The sequence below is a fragment of the Ramularia collo-cygni genome (assembly GCF_900074925.1).
Source record: "Ramularia collo-cygni strain URUG2 genome assembly, contig: RCC_scaffold04, whole genome shotgun sequence".
Lineage (NCBI taxonomy): Eukaryota > Fungi > Ascomycota > Dothideomycetes > Mycosphaerellales > Mycosphaerellaceae > Ramularia > Ramularia collo-cygni.
In genome coordinates, this window is record NW_019716258.1 from 1,431,499 (window position 1) to 1,448,202 (window position 16,704).

General features: G+C 49.4%; 6 protein-coding genes; 3 read left to right on the forward strand and 3 right to left on the reverse strand.

Annotated features, from left to right (window-relative positions):
- Nucleotides 1-208: 208 nt before the first annotated feature.
- Nucleotides 209-3,172, forward strand: RCC_03662 (probable U5 snRNP component Snu114, putative; the record flags this gene model as incomplete). Its single annotated transcript, XM_023768949.1, has 1 exon — nucleotides 209-3,172. One exon carries the CDS (start codon nucleotides 209-211, stop codon nucleotides 3,170-3,172), a length of 2,964 nt encoding a protein of 987 aa, XP_023624717.1.
- A 656-nt stretch (nucleotides 3,173-3,828) lies between these two features.
- RCC_03663 (uncharacterized protein) lies at nucleotides 3,829-4,794 on the reverse strand (the record flags this gene model as incomplete). Its single annotated transcript, XM_023768950.1, has 1 exon — nucleotides 3,829-4,794. One exon carries the CDS (start codon nucleotides 4,792-4,794, stop codon nucleotides 3,829-3,831), a length of 966 nt encoding a protein of 321 aa, XP_023624718.1.
- A 2,186-nt stretch (nucleotides 4,795-6,980) lies between these two features.
- RCC_03664 (uncharacterized protein) lies at nucleotides 6,981-9,181 on the forward strand (the record flags this gene model as incomplete). XM_023768951.1 has 2 exons in its annotated part: nucleotides 6,981-7,205; nucleotides 7,268-9,181. The coding sequence occupies 2 exons, from the start codon at nucleotides 6,981-6,983 to the stop codon at nucleotides 9,179-9,181; spliced, it is 2,139 nt and encodes a 712-aa protein (XP_023624719.1).
- Nucleotides 9,182-9,734: 553 nt separating this feature from the next.
- On the reverse strand, nucleotides 9,735-11,127 carry RCC_03665 (related to tyrosinase; the record flags this gene model as incomplete). XM_023768952.1 has 6 exons in its annotated part: nucleotides 9,735-9,856; nucleotides 9,936-10,035; nucleotides 10,110-10,184; nucleotides 10,247-10,308; nucleotides 10,369-10,892; nucleotides 10,946-11,127. 6 exons carry the CDS (start codon nucleotides 11,125-11,127, stop codon nucleotides 9,735-9,737), a joined length of 1,065 nt encoding a protein of 354 aa, XP_023624720.1.
- Nucleotides 11,128-13,382: 2,255 nt separating this feature from the next.
- RCC_03666 (uncharacterized protein) lies at nucleotides 13,383-13,874 on the reverse strand (the record flags this gene model as incomplete). Its single annotated transcript, XM_023768953.1, has 1 exon — nucleotides 13,383-13,874. The coding sequence occupies one exon, from the start codon at nucleotides 13,872-13,874 to the stop codon at nucleotides 13,383-13,385; it is 492 nt and encodes a 163-aa protein (XP_023624721.1).
- A 678-nt stretch (nucleotides 13,875-14,552) lies between these two features.
- Nucleotides 14,553-14,933, forward strand: RCC_12202 (uncharacterized protein; the record flags this gene model as incomplete). XM_023768954.1 has 2 exons in its annotated part: nucleotides 14,553-14,597; nucleotides 14,694-14,933. 2 exons carry the CDS (start codon nucleotides 14,553-14,555, stop codon nucleotides 14,931-14,933), a joined length of 285 nt encoding a protein of 94 aa, XP_023624722.1.
- Nucleotides 14,934-16,704: the final 1,771 nt, after the last annotated feature.

The following is a 16,704-nucleotide window of genomic DNA, read 5'->3' on the forward strand; positions in this document are numbered from 1 at the left end:
GACAATTCTTTAGCTCTATCGTACGAGAACCCCACTATCAATGCCTGTCTGCAAGGGTCGGAAAAGTCTAAATTCCTAATGGGGGAGCTTTCTCCAAGGCGGTGAGGCAGAATTTCTACGCCAGCGGAAAAGTACGTAGGTACGTAGGTAGGTGCTTGCAAGTCGCGATTGGACATTTTTGCCCTCCTTCCCTCCCACAACCACCACCATGAGCGACCTGTATGACGAATTCGGGAACTTCATCGGAGAGCCCGAGGAGGAGAGTCAGGAAGAGGATAACGGGGCATATGATGGCGCACAATACTTGGACGACGATGAGGAAGAGGCGGCGGCCGGCGCGCCTTCAGGCCAGGAATTGATGGACATTGATGATGACGCTCCCTCCAATGCCGTCGTCCTCCACGAAGACAAGCAATACTATCCCTCGGCATCACAAATCTACGGTCCGGATGTCGAGACGTTGGTGCAGGAAGAGGATACCCAGACCCTCCAACAACCCATTGTCGCGCCGGTGGAGCGCAAGAAATTCACGGTCGAGGAGGAGAATCTCCCCCAAGTCTACTTCGATCGCACCTTCCTCACRGACCTGATGAGCTTTCCCGCCCAGATACGAAACATTGCGCTCTGTGGACATTTACATCATGGAAAGACGAGCATCATGGATATGCTGGTCACCCAGACACACGACATTTCATCCTACATGGAGGGAAAGACTGGCAAGGCGCGGGATGAGCACATGCGATACACGGACACGCACCTTCTTGAGCGGGAACGAGGATTGTCGGTCAAGTCGAGTCCCATGAGCTTGCTCTTGCAGGGAACCAAGGGAAAGAGCCATCTCATCAACATCATCGACACGCCGGGACATGTCAACTTCGCGGATGAAGTCGCTGCTTCCTTACGACTGGTGGATGGTGTGGTGCTGGTGGTGGATGTGGTGGAAGGCGTGCAAGTCACGACGGAATTGGCCATCAAGCATGCCGTTCTTGCCGGCCTCCCTCTGGTGCTTTTGATCAACAAGGTCGACCGATTGATGCTGGAATTGAAGCTTCCTCCAAACGATGCATACTTTAAGCTCAAGCATGTCGTCGAGGAGGTCAACACATATATCGAGAACACCATTCCGGGGAGAGGCGAGAAATACCGCGTCAGTCCGGAAAAGGGAAATGTCGCGTTCGCGTGTAGCAGTATGGAATGGTGCTTCACTCTTCCATCATTTGCCTTCATGTATGCCGAGAGCTACCCCAATGCAGACTTTGACTCGACCGAGTTCAGCCGGAGATTGTGGGGAGACGTCTACTTCAACCCGAGATCACGAAAGTTCACCCGCAAGGCCATTGAAGACGGTGCGAAGAGGAGTTTTGTCCATTTCGTGCTGGAGCCCATTTACAAGCTCTACTCACACACCATCTCGGAATCGCCCGATGTCTTGAAGAAGACGCTCCAAAGCTTACACATCAGTCTCAAACCGAGTCAACTCCGAGCGAATGCCAAGGATTTGTTGAAGATGGTATGCGAGCAGTTCTTCGGTCCCGCGACCGGTTTTGTGGACATGGTCGTTCAGCACATTCCATCACCGGTGGAGGGTGCCAAGCAAAAGTTGGACAAGTACTACACCGGACCGACGACGGATTCAAAGACTGCCGAATCCATGCTGGCATGTGATCCAGAAGGACCGCTGGTGGTGCACATCACAAAGCTGTTCAGCACACAGGACGCACAAGGTTTCCACAGCTTCGGTAGAGTGATGAGCGGAACTGCGAGACCCGGCCAGCAAGTCAGAGTGCTGGGAGAGGGTTATAGCATTGATGATGAGGAAGACATGGTCAATGCAACGATTGAGAGTGTCTCCATCGCGGAGAGCAGATACAATGTGCCCGTGTCGGGGATCCCAGCCGGTAACTTTGTGCTGCTCGGCGGAGTGGACAACTCCATCATGAAGACTGCAACCATCGTCTCGCCCAAACTCCCCGACAATGAAGACGCATACATCTTCAAGCCGATTGCTCACTTCTTCGAAAGCGTCTTCAAAGTCGCAGTGGAGCCCATCAACCCCTCGGAACTGCCCAAAATGCTGGACGGGCTTCGAAAGATTAACAAGTTATACCCTCTCATCACAACAAAAGTGGAGGAAAGTGGTGAGCACGTTGTCCTCGGAACGGGAGAATTCTACATGGACTGCGTGCTACACGACCTCCGAAGATTGTACGCACAAATGGAGATCAAAGTCTCCGATCCTGTCACGAGGTTCTGTGAGACTTGTGTGGACCAGAGTGCCATGAAGTGTTATGCACTGACGCCCAACAAGAAGAACAAGCTCACCTTCATCGCAGAGCCTCTCGATGACGGCATCGCTCAGGATATCGAAAGCGGACGGGTCTCCATCAAAGATCCCGTCCGCAAGGTGGGAAAGTTCTTTGAAGACAACTATGGCTATGACATACTGGCCGGCCGTAACATCTGGGCTTTTGGTCCGGATGATTCCTCTCCGAATATCCTACAAAATGATACGCTGCCTTCGGATGTGGATCAAAAATTATTGCGGAGTGTCAAGGATACAATCCGGCAGGGTTTTGCTTGGGGAACGAGAGAGGGACCGCTTTGTGAAGAGCCGATACGGAATGTCAAGTTTAAGATTACCGATGTGGAACTTGCAAATGAGGCGATTTTCCGAGGTGGTGGACAGATCATCCCAACGGCGAGACGAGCATGCTACTCCTCCTTCCTCATGGCCGGGCCGAGACTGATGGAGCCCGTATACCAAGTACAAATGCTGGGCAACGCGAGCAGTGTCTCGGCGCTATACACCGTTCTGGCGCGGAGGAGAGGACACGTCCTCAGCGACGCCCCTGTGCCGGGGACCCCTCTGTACTCGGTTAAAGGCCTGATCCCCACCATCGACTCGTTTGGTTTCGAGACCGATCTGAGAATCCACACTCAAGGCCAAGCGACGGTCAGTCTGGTCTTTGACCGCTGGTCCATTGTCCCAGGCGATCCGCTGGATAAGAGCATCAAGTTACGACCGCTGGAGCCCGCGAGTGCGCAGGCTACGGCGAGGGATTTTGTGCTCAAGACTAGAAGGCGGAAGGGGCTGAGCGAGGATGTTACGGTGAGTAAGTATGTGGAGCCGGAAATTATGCGGCAGTTGCGGGAGACGGGAATGTTGGATTGATTGTTMGAGGAGGAACAAGTGGAATGAAGGTGCAATCAAAGGTACAATCTTCGAGGTCCATGTGTCCGTCCAGCCGATTCATGTGAGTGAGGATGCATTGCATGAACAGTCGGTTCCACGGCTTTGCTTGAATCTTCTGTGTAGAGTGTGGATCTCAGGCAGGCAGCAGAGAAGCGGAGAGGCGGAGAGGCGATGCGATTTCGACCTGCTCTTGTCGTGGAAAGAAGGGCTGTTCATATTTCGAACCAACGCGGGCGGTTCGATACTCTGAATGCTGCAATATATGCAGGGAATGAATCGAGCAAGGTGTTCTTGAGAACGTCGTCTTGAGATGTTAATTTCACGGATGTGGACTTGTGCGGATTTTCAAATGTGAAGAAGGTAGGTTTCGTCTGTTGTATTCTATTTTGTATGCTTGTGAAAGCTTCCCTGCTGGCAAAGATTCATGCAAACCGCCAAGCATGAGGTTGGTTATCCGCCTCTCTTCCTCCTCCAGCTCTGATTTATTTTCTATACATAAGGTAAAATGTCAAAGACCCTGCATCTCATATCATGCCCCTCACCTCAACTCACCCTTCCTCCCTCCCTCCCTCCCTCCCGTACTCCCTCCCAACCACTCCCCTTCAGAAACTCAACCCCCGTCCCCTCCCCTCCCATCATGAATCCACACCAACACCAAACTCCCCCAACGCCTTCATAGGCCCAAATTCCATCCAAGCATTATATTGCTCTTCAGTCTTACACCACACCATCCCCGCCATACAAGCGGCATTCGCAGCAAACTCCCCGGCTCCACTTCCCATCCAAGCTTTGGGACGGGGGATCGCGACCATGATTTCTCGAGTCAGGAGTAAATTGTGGGCGGTGCCTGGGTGGATGTTTGTGATGTTGCAGAGGTGATTCCAGATTTCGAGAAGGGTTTCTGGGGAGGTGGGTTTTGAGGGGTTGAGGGGGTGGGCTGCGTGTTTGAAGGGAGTTTTGGGGAGGGTGAAGTGTGTTTGTGCTGCTGTGGCAGGATTCTTCTTGTTCTCTGGTTGGAGGGTTTCCTCGGACTCGTGGATATGCTTGAGGAGAAGTGCGAGGAAATTTTCATCTTCGGGGATGGTCTCGGGGAGAGGGATGACTTGTAAATGTTTATGTCCGACGGATGAACCTGCGTTGACTCCACAGTTGAAAATCCCCATGTACTTGTTGTTGTTGCTGCCTTCCTCGGGCAAGTCCATCAGAACCTGCCAAATCGCGGCGAAATCTTCTGCATTGAGAGGATTTTGCTGCGGTTCGAAATTTTTGGTGGGAATGACGAATTGGGGGCGTACGACGGAGAATTTGTTGAGGATTAAACGATGATGGGGTCCGAGATTGGGGAGGATTTCGAAGAGAGAGTTTTCGTCGTCAAAGGCTCCGCGTTGTTTGGTTGCTGTTGTTGCTGTTGTTGAAGAGGGAACAGGGGCGGTGGGGATTTGTTGTTTGTCTTGGGGTTTGGAAATTAGACTGGCTGCCACGCGGAATTCAAAGGAGAAGGGTGTGGAGGGATGGTAGCGGGGTGGGACGTCTTGCCAGAGGAGGTCGCCGCTTGCTACTAGTTGGTCGAAGCGGGAGAGGGCGAGGGCTTCTAGGGACATTTTTGTTGTGTTTGGAAGGTTGGGCCGGTTTGGAGTTTGGTGTTTGAAGTTTTGATGTACATGGATGGAGGGAGTGGAAGAAGGAGCGTTTGAATTCCGAGAAATGGCTAGCGCTTTCCGCTTTTGGATATCGATGTAATTGACGCGCGGAACCTCATCCTTGCAAGTGAGTGAGGTGCTTTCTTCTTCACTCCATCATCAATTTGCCTTTGATCCACTCATTAGTCCTATAGTCTTGGAGGCAAGTGCGACATCATCGGAACGGGTGGCAGGACTTGACTATTCAGAATTATGGCCAAAGTGAGCGGGTATCGGCACATGCATGGAAGAAGCCCAGCCCATCGGGACTGCGTGTAGGGAGTAATTGGCGAAATGGAGATGCTGATGTCATGGCAGGCATTTTTGACGACGTATATAGTCCCAGTCCTGCATGCGGGAAGCTGAGCGGGAAGTTCGAACCAATCCTCGACAGAAAGAACGGAGTGTATATTGGTCGACAACCTCCCTGTTTCTTTGCCGTGCTTCCCGCATATAGAACTGRAGCTATATGCTGCGCTGGTGAGCATTCCGGAAGAAAGACTCACAGATTCAAATCTGTAGATAGGATTATTCCGGCCTCCCCGAGCTGTGTCTGGTGCATTTAACGTGGTTGTCGAAGGGATTGTGAGCGCTGTCTATACCCCTTTGCCTGGAATATGAGGATAACGAACCAATTGAGTGTCTACGATCGAGAGTCTTGGGTCTTCTCGCGTCTTAGACCGGCGGACGTCTTCCGAGCGTATATTTCCGCCTGCAAATTTGACTCTGCATACCGAGTCTGTCGTGCATACAGGAATGGCTGCAAGAAACCTCGTAGCCAATGTGCGTGGAAAGCTCACTCATCTACGGCTCCTATGAGCCTAATTCCGTTGGTGGAGAACACGCAATATTGCCGCCTGCGAATTTGAATCGGTATAGATGGATTGTCGTGAGTTTTCTGGATTACAGGAAAGACAGAAACTTGACGACCAACTCCATGCTAGAAGCAGAATATACAGCGAGATTCCGAATGTAAAGTGGTGGGGATGATGAGCTTTTAGCTGCGGCATATGATGCAGGTCGTTTTCGCTCCGTTTGCTGATGACACCGCAGAACTGAGATCCCTCTAGCCACAGGAGCCATATTGATTGGACTGGATCCGAATCCTCTCTCGCATTTACCACTGCTTCTAGATCATGCCAGTCACTTGTAATGGCTTCTCCTTCACCAGCCAAGCTTGAGCGAATAATGAGCAGCGGACCCAAGCATGCCTGGAAGGAACTGCCACTGCTTTCGAAAGTCCGTGTCTCTAAGACCTAGTATACCAAGCTGACAAGCACGACTTGCCAGACATCACGGATACTCGCAACGTTACTCTGGAGCTCTTCACTATGGACTATGATTCCAATTCTTCATCATTCGGCATCTCAGCCTAAGCTGCTCGATATCAAGTCATCCTGAGACATCGCATGCAAACGCCATCGTTCATCATCATCAAGGCCATAATTGAGCCTCTGGAGCTAGTCATCCAAGCACATCTGGCCGCTATCAAAGCCACTTTCCCAGATCAGGTGGCTACAAACTTGTAGTATCCAGAGCTCAACACCAAGGCTTTCGGGCCGTTCTTCAAGATCCACTGTGCGGAGCAGGTCGGTAGGCGCAAGCGTCTTGCTTGGGAGAAGTTTGAATACCCGGTTGAGTTGACGACTTTGACGTGGGAGGCGCGCTACTGTGGTAGAGTGTCGGGCATTAGATTCGAAGTCTTATCGTCCGTTCTGTAAGACTTGCAAGAATTTGTGGCAACTTGTAGCCGTGACAGAACCGGGTTGAGTTAGGCCATGCATAGCTGTTTCGGTTCTGGAGACACGGAAAGTACGGTCAACAGACTTACCACTTACTTCCCCTAAGTCGCCAGAACTCTGGTCTAGAATTGATGCCTGCCCGAGGGAGTTGGCGAGGAATGCAAGGGAGATGGCGCCAATTGTGCGTCATCTGTGGAGTTTAGGCAACTATCCCTGTGCAGGTCAGTGATGCCTGCCCGCGTTACACCGAAGCACGTTGACCGGGCCTCTCATAAAAGAGGACTCCTTCACCTCGTCTTCATTCACCTCGTTTCATTTACTTCAATCACTTCGCCTTCATCAAACCACCACATCTTTCGGATCACCATGGGACAGCGACATCAGTTCTATGTCATTGCCAAAATCAATGGGTGCCATCGCCTTCTAGCCGCCGCTCATCATCAGTGGTGCTATGGTGATGCCGCAATCGCTCAGTGTCTGCGAATACTAGAGATTTTCTCTGCAGCTGKCAATCTTTCTGGCATCCAAAGTGATCTTCGGAGTGCTCTGGATATAGACTGGGAGAATGACATTTGGGTCGACAAATCCAAGGTAGTTCGCTTTTCTAATGCATGCAGGCAGCCCTTCCATATGCTTACACATTGCTTCCACAGAATCAAGCCTGCGAATTCCTCTTCCCCTTCATTGCCACTTGCCTCACAAGCGGCTCTTCTGTCCTTTTCCCTCTCGACACTCACTTCAAATACCCCGTGAACGATGATGGGATCACAATTTACGACATTACCGAGCCACAGAATCCTCGATATGCTTTCATGTTTCCATTCGAAAATGTCCTCATGGATGCTCTCCAGTATTCCGAACGCTACGAATACGAATATGCTGACGAAGAAGAGTTTGACGAAGAGAGGTTTGATGAAAAGAAGCCTAGACGGCCTACGACCTACGAATGTAAAGCGAATTCGCCACCCGATATCAGATCTTGCCTCGATCATCGTCCTGTCACAGTGGAAGCCATGTATGACGTCTGGCCGCAATGGTCGCAGCAAGAAATCAAATTCCATTCCGACATGCAGGRTGTCAGCGCTTCTATGGTACAGGATCTGAGACCTACTCTGAAAGAACAGTCTCTAGCTCGACTACTCGATATTGCTGAAGAATCTACGGATCTCGACTGGTTGGCCGAAGCTGAGTCTCTACCAGGATTTCGAACCGCTCTTAGGACCAAGTTGTATCGTGACCCTAGAAAATTATCATCGACGCCCCTGGGTTTGGAGCTGCTGGCAAGGGCGTTTTCAGGGGAATCTACCATCGACCTCAGCCCCTTTCTACTTTCATATGAACAAGTTCAGAAAGTTCTCCGACAAGCTTGGGAGGGCACATCTCCTACCTTTAGGTCGCTTTCTTTGCCTGACATCGAGAGTCTCACCACGGTCAATCTCAAGAGCATTATCGACGACTTTACTCCCTCGAAGCTTATCCTGGGCATCACATCAAGAATCTCCCTTCAGGAACAACTTCAAACAGTCCAAAATACCTCGGTCATGGACTTCATATCTCACGCAATGTACAAGCGATCCCTTGAGATGAACAGCAGGTACAGCCACAAGCCTTCCACACTACCCCCGGCAAAGTTCCTCGACCAGCAGTCACAACCGCAGATGGTATGTCAGCTGGTGATTCTCAAACACTTTCAACCTTCGTGGGTTGAGCCAGCTCCTCGTTCACCAAGCGGWGCGATCAAGTGGTCAGAGCTCGCTCCCCACGCTGATGAATGGGTTTACAACGAAGATCGGTCAACCGCAACTGTGATACTCCCATTGCGCGATGCACCCATCTCACCGAATAGGATATCATCTCTAATCCCTATGCTCGTATCCCTCAGCGATATCAAATCTCATGACACCATATCTTTCTTCATAGGTCCCTTTGTCGAGAAAATCGTCAAGTCCTTTGCTTCCGCCGACGAGGACAGAAGGGTTCGACCTCTTCCAGCGGAACTCATGGCAGAATATTACCGGTTCTTTCAAGCGAGCTGCGAAGCTCCACTCAAGAGACTGGAACTTGGGTCGAATCAGTGGACGCTGCTCGTCACATGCGAGACGGCTCGCAACTTTGACGAAGTTCGCGGAATTGGAACTTCACATAGTAATGCGGGAGACGTTGGAAACGCTGCGGAATCTGCTGCAGATCTTGATGCCCCTCGAGCATTCGATGATATGTTGGCCAAGTTGGCTCATATGGACATTGCTCCGGAGCAACAGCTCAGATACTCCTTCATCCGCCGCGATCAAAAAGGTGAAGTGTGCATCTTGAATGCGACTGACTTTGTGCGAACCGCACTCGAGGGTTTTGAGGGCCATATACCGGACTCGGAAGCTAGTTGGAAGGAGGGTGTGAAGCAGTTAGGTCGGAACATTTCAAGACCTCTTGTGCTAAGACCTTGTGATCCTGAAGAGGTACACGAGGCATTGACTTACCTGGATGCCAGAGATTTGCGGATCGATAGGTTTGTGGAACTTAACAAGGAGGCCCCTGAGTGGTGGAGGGAGTCTCAGCTAGAAAGGTGATTTTGCGTTATTATACAACAACTACCACAGTTTATAGCCATTCGAAATCAAGTCTATTGTAATTTTCTCTTAAAAGGAACACATGCCGCTCGCTATAGAGCAGCTTATTAGACCATCGTTGGACTTCTACTAACTAGAGATTAGAGGACCAAATTCAAGAGAGACTTGAGCAGTCGAGACAACGCTTCTATTAACGCAGCGTCCTTGTGCATTGGAAGTGACCAAATGCCTTTTTGCATCACAAATTTTCCAGGGTCAATTCTGCACGGCGTCGAGAGATGGAAGTGGCCTACAGCAGTGTTTGTCTTGGGCGCAACATCACGCTCTCCAATGTAATGAATGTGAATTTTCCATTCTTCCTCGCTTTTAGCCTAGTCTATCCTCCAAGTCCATGTATGCTTCATCAACACACACTTGATAGCGCTCGACAACTCCTCATCATCTATCATCTATCCCCCTTTGTAACCCATTGGACATTTCCCCTTCATAAATTTACACATTTCCTCTTCAAATCATCACATCTCGCTGTATCTCTGAAATTCCAGCTTCTGCTCTAGTCGTACTTATAGCAGTAAATATTGCTCGTAGCGGTCATAGCATCCAGAATCGTATAATTCTGGAAAATCGGCGACATATACAGAACAGTATCGAGTTGAGCCTCTGGAACTCCAATGACTGTTGTGGACATGACTTCGTTAAAAAAAAAAGGACCTTTGCTTGGGGTAAATATTAAATGGCATGCATGGGAACTTACAATTGAAAGCTGTTGTTCGAAGCGGGAAATAGGTGTCGGAATCCAAGGTGTAGGTTCGGGTGTCAAAGTCCAGGGCTTGCCAAATGGTCCACATACGGTCCTGTTTTGTTGAGGAGATTAGTTTCAAATGCTAACTTTGGAACGGTTTGATTGTTAAAGGTAGGGAAGACTTACCATGGCTGCGTGGTGGAAGAAGAAGAATGGGTCTTGAGAGGATACGTAGATGTTGTCCTGTAGACCGCCAACATACTGAAGTGTGGGCGTCAGCATGTTGTTTGTTTCACGAAATAGCAATCTCGTGATGGACTTACTGTGTGAGGGAGACTGTGATATCCGTCCGTCTTTTCGAGTTCGTAGTGAAAGGAGACGATGTCTGTTATGAGCCGATTAGAAGACCATCAACACGGGCGTTTTTATCGACAAGACAGCTTACCATCGTGGTTGGATAGTAGATCCGAAACATTCGAATACGAATACCACTTCTGCATKTAGCCCTCGGGTTTGATGTTCCGCTTGATACAACGTGGGTTGGGCTGAATACTGGCCGTGTCATCAGGCGGTGGGATATTCACTGTAAAGTTGACAAAAGGTCCATCTTCAATGCAATTGTTCGGACCAGTTCCGTTGCCGCCGATGGATGTTTCCGAGCCATCAAAGAGGGGGTTCTTGTCGAAGGGTTGGTCGAGGTATTTGCTGTAATCCCAATAAGGCATGTAGCCGGGATAGCTACATTCCTCCCGCATGGTCTTCTCCAGGACCCATACAAAGTGTCTGTGCCATGGTAGTAGTAGGCCGGACCAGTGAATGTCTGCTGTGTTGAGGGTGTGAGCGACGCTGAAGTCATCCCAACGGTTCTTGGCATCTGGGTAGAAGCCCGWGGCCAGTTGTGATGGTAGGTCTTGCATGCATTGAACTGCTGAGATGAAGTCGAGCTTCTCTTGCTCGGACAGGTTGCCCCTGTGTCGTATTTTAGCAGATGTTATTCGGTGCCATCGATGTATGAAGTATACCATTCTTTCCTGGTGGCAATGTTCTCCTTGGTACAGGTGCCGCCCAGGGCAGCCTCCGTGCTTGCAACATACTGGCCATGGAGATTGTCCACTTGCGTCTTGGCCGATTGGCGAGGGTTGATCGCTGCGCCGTGTACTGACGTACAGGCAAGGAGTAATGGAAGTAGCGTGCGCGAGAACATGACGGAAGATGCTGCAATCCAGATGATAGAGTGAGTACGAGTGAGTGTAGAGCCAAACCAGGCTTCTTATTATACGAACGTGGGCGAGGGTGAAAATTCTACCCTGTTACCGATACGAAGAGTCTGACATGTTGAAAAATCTGCTTATCAGTATGTCACATCTTCAACGCCTTAGCAAGGAAGCAAAGACCACGAAGCCTGAGAGTTAGGGTAGGATCAAAAGTCTTCACTACGGCCAGTAACAAACCGGGTTGAAGCAGAGCCACCGGAGGCCGAGTCTGCAATGGGTTGGGAGGCCCGGTAACTGTTGCAGCTCCATGGATTTATTCAAGCTTGCAGTAGACGCCAAAGTGGAGTATCTTGAAGCGGTAGAATCATGCGTYCCTGGTGAAGCGAAGAAGTTTCCCGGTAAAGCATTCGTGGATAATTCTGGCTCCTATGACTTGACTCCGGGACTTGGCGGTGGATGGATGGATGTACAAGTCATCGGGACATCCAGGGAAAGGATATCATTGCCGTAGTGTAGAAGTTGGAACATGTCAAACATGTCCATCGTAGCRAGGTCGGCGGGGCCGGCCGGAGGAAGAGCAACCACGGAAGACCAGTGCGAATCGCGCGGCACTAGACTGGCAGCGTTGAGCAACGCCTTGAATCATTCCTAAGTCGGGCTCTTTCGAAGGGCGGTGGATTCCAATCGCTATGGCGCAGTGAAGGTCTCCATACTGTACCTCCGAAACCCTGGCGAAGCTGTCAATCGCAGTACTAAAGCTACTTCACCTCTCTCAGACTCGCTCGAAGGCCAATCGTAGCCAATCGTAGCTCCAGATAAGCGATAGCACGAGCGAAGATAGCTGTTGAAGAGCATGTAGTGGATCCACAGTGGATGGTGAAGCTGGTGCGAACAATTCCAGTGAAACTGTCCTTTGAAGAGGCCCTAATTCTTGCTAATGCAGGCTCGAGAACCTTTCCCACCTTGATCTGGAACGGGCAGTTCTGTAGAGTGAAGCCAAGACAGCTAATGACGGATCTTACGGAAACCGCATCAACGATCTCCTAATGTAGAAGGTGTTTCGAAGGCGTGATGTCGCCTTTGGCGCTAGCAATGTAATGTCTAGAGTGCGGTCGTCCAGTTGTGCTGAGGTTCCAATGAGCTGGTCATAGTTCGTAAGGGATAAATACATGCCAGGTTCATCTAACTTGATGCCTTCCCGATCAATCGCCATGAACGTCTCCAGATCGTCTGCTGTCTGATAGAGGTTGAACGGGCGGATACGTTCTCCCGCGCGGATCCTATATGATTGTCCGTGCATGGGATGGAGATCGGTCTAGTGGGCTCTGCTCTTAGTTCCAACGGAACTGTGGAGTCTGCCATATCTCTGTAGATTCCTCACCGACGGGCCGTATGCGAGTCGGAGAAGGAAGGGCGAAAGAAGGATGGCTTGTGCAGCACCCTCGTGCATTGGAGTATTAAATCGCTGAACTCCCAGCAGCCTCGAACAGCGTACTGTATGTCGCTAATAGCAATCGTCGGAAGCAGTAGGACCCAGATTCATTGGCTGCCGCCTTCTAGCGTTTCACCACTCCGATGCACGAGCGTGTTGTACTGTAGTTGCATTGCTTGGGTAGTGCCGGCCGGCTCAACGGGCCGATGAACGGTTCGAGCCCAAAGATAATGACAGCTTATGTAAGGTAGCCTGTGATCCACACTGCCTTAGGGCAAAGGGCCGAGATTGCCGCCCTACCTAATTTAGAGCATTTAATGAAGATTTTGTGCTTTCTATGATGACTACAGTACCTCCAAGAAGATGATTCTCGATAGGACATGCACCTCTCCGTGCGGCCACTCCTTTTCTGTGCCTAGATGTACCTCGGGTGGTCGCGAGCAGTGTCGTCGGCCCACTACAAGGAGAACCCAGCAGCCTTCGAATTCGCCGGGTCTTTGGAGTATGTGGTCTACCTGACTCCCATTGAAACTTCGATTGAGAGATGCAATTTACTACTATCTTTACTTTTGTTGCTCGGTAGTATTCGACCGCAACCCAGACATCTAACCAGTGGTATGGAATGGAGAAAGAAGGCCTGCAGACTGGTAGCCTATCTAGTAATCAAGTGAATGTCTATATACATCTATTGTCTTCGAACCCACATAAATGCATCTCGCGCGGAAAACCGCAAATGCTGCAAGGGTCACAAGCATGGATTTCTTCCAGAGCTGTTCCCGGGTCGACCATGCGTACAATTGTGCCAAGGACTCCTCAGCCCGAAGTAACATGCAGAGGCCCATTGCCATCGTCAACAGGGCAAGCGGTACCGTTAGACTCAAACTCAATCACACAGCTGGCATCGGTTCCAATAGCGATACCGATAAAAGTCGTGTCCTTCTGGGCGTCGGCTTTTCCCAGGCTGACTCCCGCGCTGTCCAGTACCTCGCAAGTAGAAGGGGCGCCACCAAAGTCGGCAACGCAACTGAATTGGCGGCCAGTATCCCAGCAGTCGCCTTCGATGGTAAAAGTGCGGCCGGCATAGGTGCACGGTACGTGATCATCTGGGTAGTCTTCATCGTAGATGGCTTCGCCGGCGTCGTTGATGATTGCAAAACCGCTGTATCCTCCATTTTCATTGCCCGAGGGTCCAGAAATGGTGGAGAATGTGCCTGATGACCAGACGACTCTGAGATGCTCGGCGTAGGTGATAGTTGCGGAAGTAGCCATCAGGCAGAGAAGGGTATGACGGAGGGAGAAGGGCATGATTGATTTGTTTGCTTGCGATGCGGAATGTAGTTTGTTTTGTTCTGAAATCGCAGGTCGAAAGGGTACCTGTTGGAATACTTATATACCTACTTTGAGCCATACGTGCGTCTGCGTTGAGATGCTCAGCAAACGCGTATGATGAAGTGCGAATCCTTCGCGGCTTTTGTGGATGTTGTGCCGCGAAATGGCTAGGTGAAGACAACTCGAACAGAGGGCCATCATGTCATTTGTGGAGTACCATTCCTACGCTACTCACCACGTATCGWTCATTTCTATTCCTGGTAGAAGTCTCTGTTTCGATTCGGACTTCCAACACATACCCGAATAGGTCAAGTGACTTCGTTGCTCCATTCTCGCGGAGCCAACGTGCCGAGCCTTGCCGCYGGTGGACAATTCGCGTCGTGGGAGGAAGAGGTGAATGTTCGAGCCCTAGGCTCGTTCCAACGGCTCCCGCCTCTGAGCTGGGGTCTGTTAGTGAGCCCATAGCAAACACTCTTGCGTCCTTGCCCAAGTCGACGTTGTTGTGCTGTGTTTCTTCGAGGACTGCGGTAATAATTCAATAAGTCTGCCATCCTCGTAGTTTCGCACCGACACCAGCTGACGGGAATCGCTGACATGTACTGTAGTTGGGTATATCAAAAGTGAAGAGCGTCAAGCTGCCACATTCAACCATAGATGCATAAAAGCAAGCCATCCCGTTATCATTCAGTCTCCTGCTCCGTGGGTAAACCCATCCGGTGGCTCTTCATCTGACGAGAGAGGCCATCGTGTCATAGCCTCGACACCGGCATGTGCTGACTTCGATCTTTCTTCCAGATTTGTCACCTCCACTGTTTTCAGCAACATCCCGACACAATTCACGACGACTGCTACTCCAAACAACGGTGCAACTCCTGGAACCGTCTTTGTTGTGGTTCCAATCGTCTGTGTCACCACGACAAGCCTTGGCGACTTTCCTCAAGTAACTGCGACTACTACTTACGATGCCGGTGGTCCTTCAGGCACGATTATCGTGCAGGTTCCCACAGAGACTTTGGCAGCACCCACTGCATGTGACAACCAGGGTCTGGCGTGGGCAGAGTACAACAACGCCCGGGTCGGCCTCACGAATGGGTACCCACAGTATGATCTTCAGGTAAGATATTAATACCCTTGAAGAGTGGAGAGCGTTACTAACGACCAACAAGTAAGTCTATCAAGACTCAGACACCCAACTACCAGGGAGTCACAAGTTCTATTGGAGGCTACGTCTTCAACTCAGACACCGGAGGCACCACTACTATCTACGATGGCATTCAAATCCCCAGCGAATTCTACACGCTGAACCACCAAGGTTACATCTACCCCGACATCGCGGGAACTTATACCTTCACATCCGTCAACGCCGATGATCTTGTTCTTGTATGGATTGGAGACACCGCTATATCCATAGAGTTTGACTTTTGACTTCAAATCAGTCAAAATCAGTCAATTATTAACTGATTTGACTTGAATTAATAATGTTTAAATAGCCGGTAGTTAGTCAAATTATGGTAGCTCTTCGGTGCGTGGATAAGGCGTAGTTAAGCCGGATTCGGACTATATAGTTATTCGGTGTTCGTTTAGTTTAGTGTAAGAAGCATTAATAACTATAGTAACTACTCGTAAGGTTAGTAAAGCGTTAGTTGTATATAGCATTAAACTAAGGAGTAATTAGATAAAAGAAGAGCCCTTACTAACACTACTACTATCCTCTTAGGCTCTAATATCCTTACCTCCGGAATAGCGTATAAAGAAAGAGGATATTTAGAAAGAGCGTGTTATAAAAGAGCGTGTTACGTATGCTATTAACTTAGGCTATATCGCTAACCTCCTCTTACCCTTTACTAGTATAGCAATTATAGAGGATCCTATAAAAGCTTATATTACTAACCTGCTCTTACGTAACATTATTAATAATGCTATAGTATCCGGAGAGGAGTGGATTATAATATAAGGTAACTAATTAATATTAAAGAGCGAGAAGGAGTTTATTAAGCGATTCGATAACGACGTACTAGATACTCGGATTGCGAATATAGAGGCAAAAGCTAGTTAAATCCACCCTAAATATTCGAAGGATATACGCGATAGAGTAGCTCTAGAGGTATAGTATACGGAGGATACGGAAGGGCGTATATAGCTATTATAGGTAACTTAGTCGTAGGACGACGATTTGCGGATAATTTTCGAGTAGTAGAGGGAGGTCTATATAGAAAGGTAGTTAGCGTATAGATAAGAAGGTAGTAGTTATTATAGATAAGAAGGTAGTAGTTATTGTAGATAAGAAGGTAGTAGTTTCGTTTAGTAGTTTTAAAGAAAGCTAGTATACAAATCGTTATCGCTTCCGGAGCTACTTCCGGTTAGAATCCGGCTACTCCCGTATACGGGGGAGCTAATTAAAATTGCCGTTTAGACATCTACGTAGGCGTAACGTAAAAAACACCCTACGTTTTTTTACTATCTTCCCTTAACTCTACTCCGGAAGCAGCCGAGTAGTAGCCGAGTAGTAGCCGAGCRGGGCCGAGAGATCTAGGGTAAGGGTTAGGGTAGTAAAAAAAAGCTTATATCTACAACAACATATGTAGTTCCTAGCCGATTTATACGATTTTAGGCCTAAAAAATCGCGTAGAATTAGGGCTATCTAACGGGAAAACAATCATGTAAATCGGTTAAGAATTGCAGAAGTTGTTACAACTCTAATAGTTAAGATAACATATCTTAAGATCGGGGACCGAGAATCGCTAGAGTCCTCCTTAACTTCCTATATAATAAATTCACTTTATACTAACTTTCTTTATACTAAACC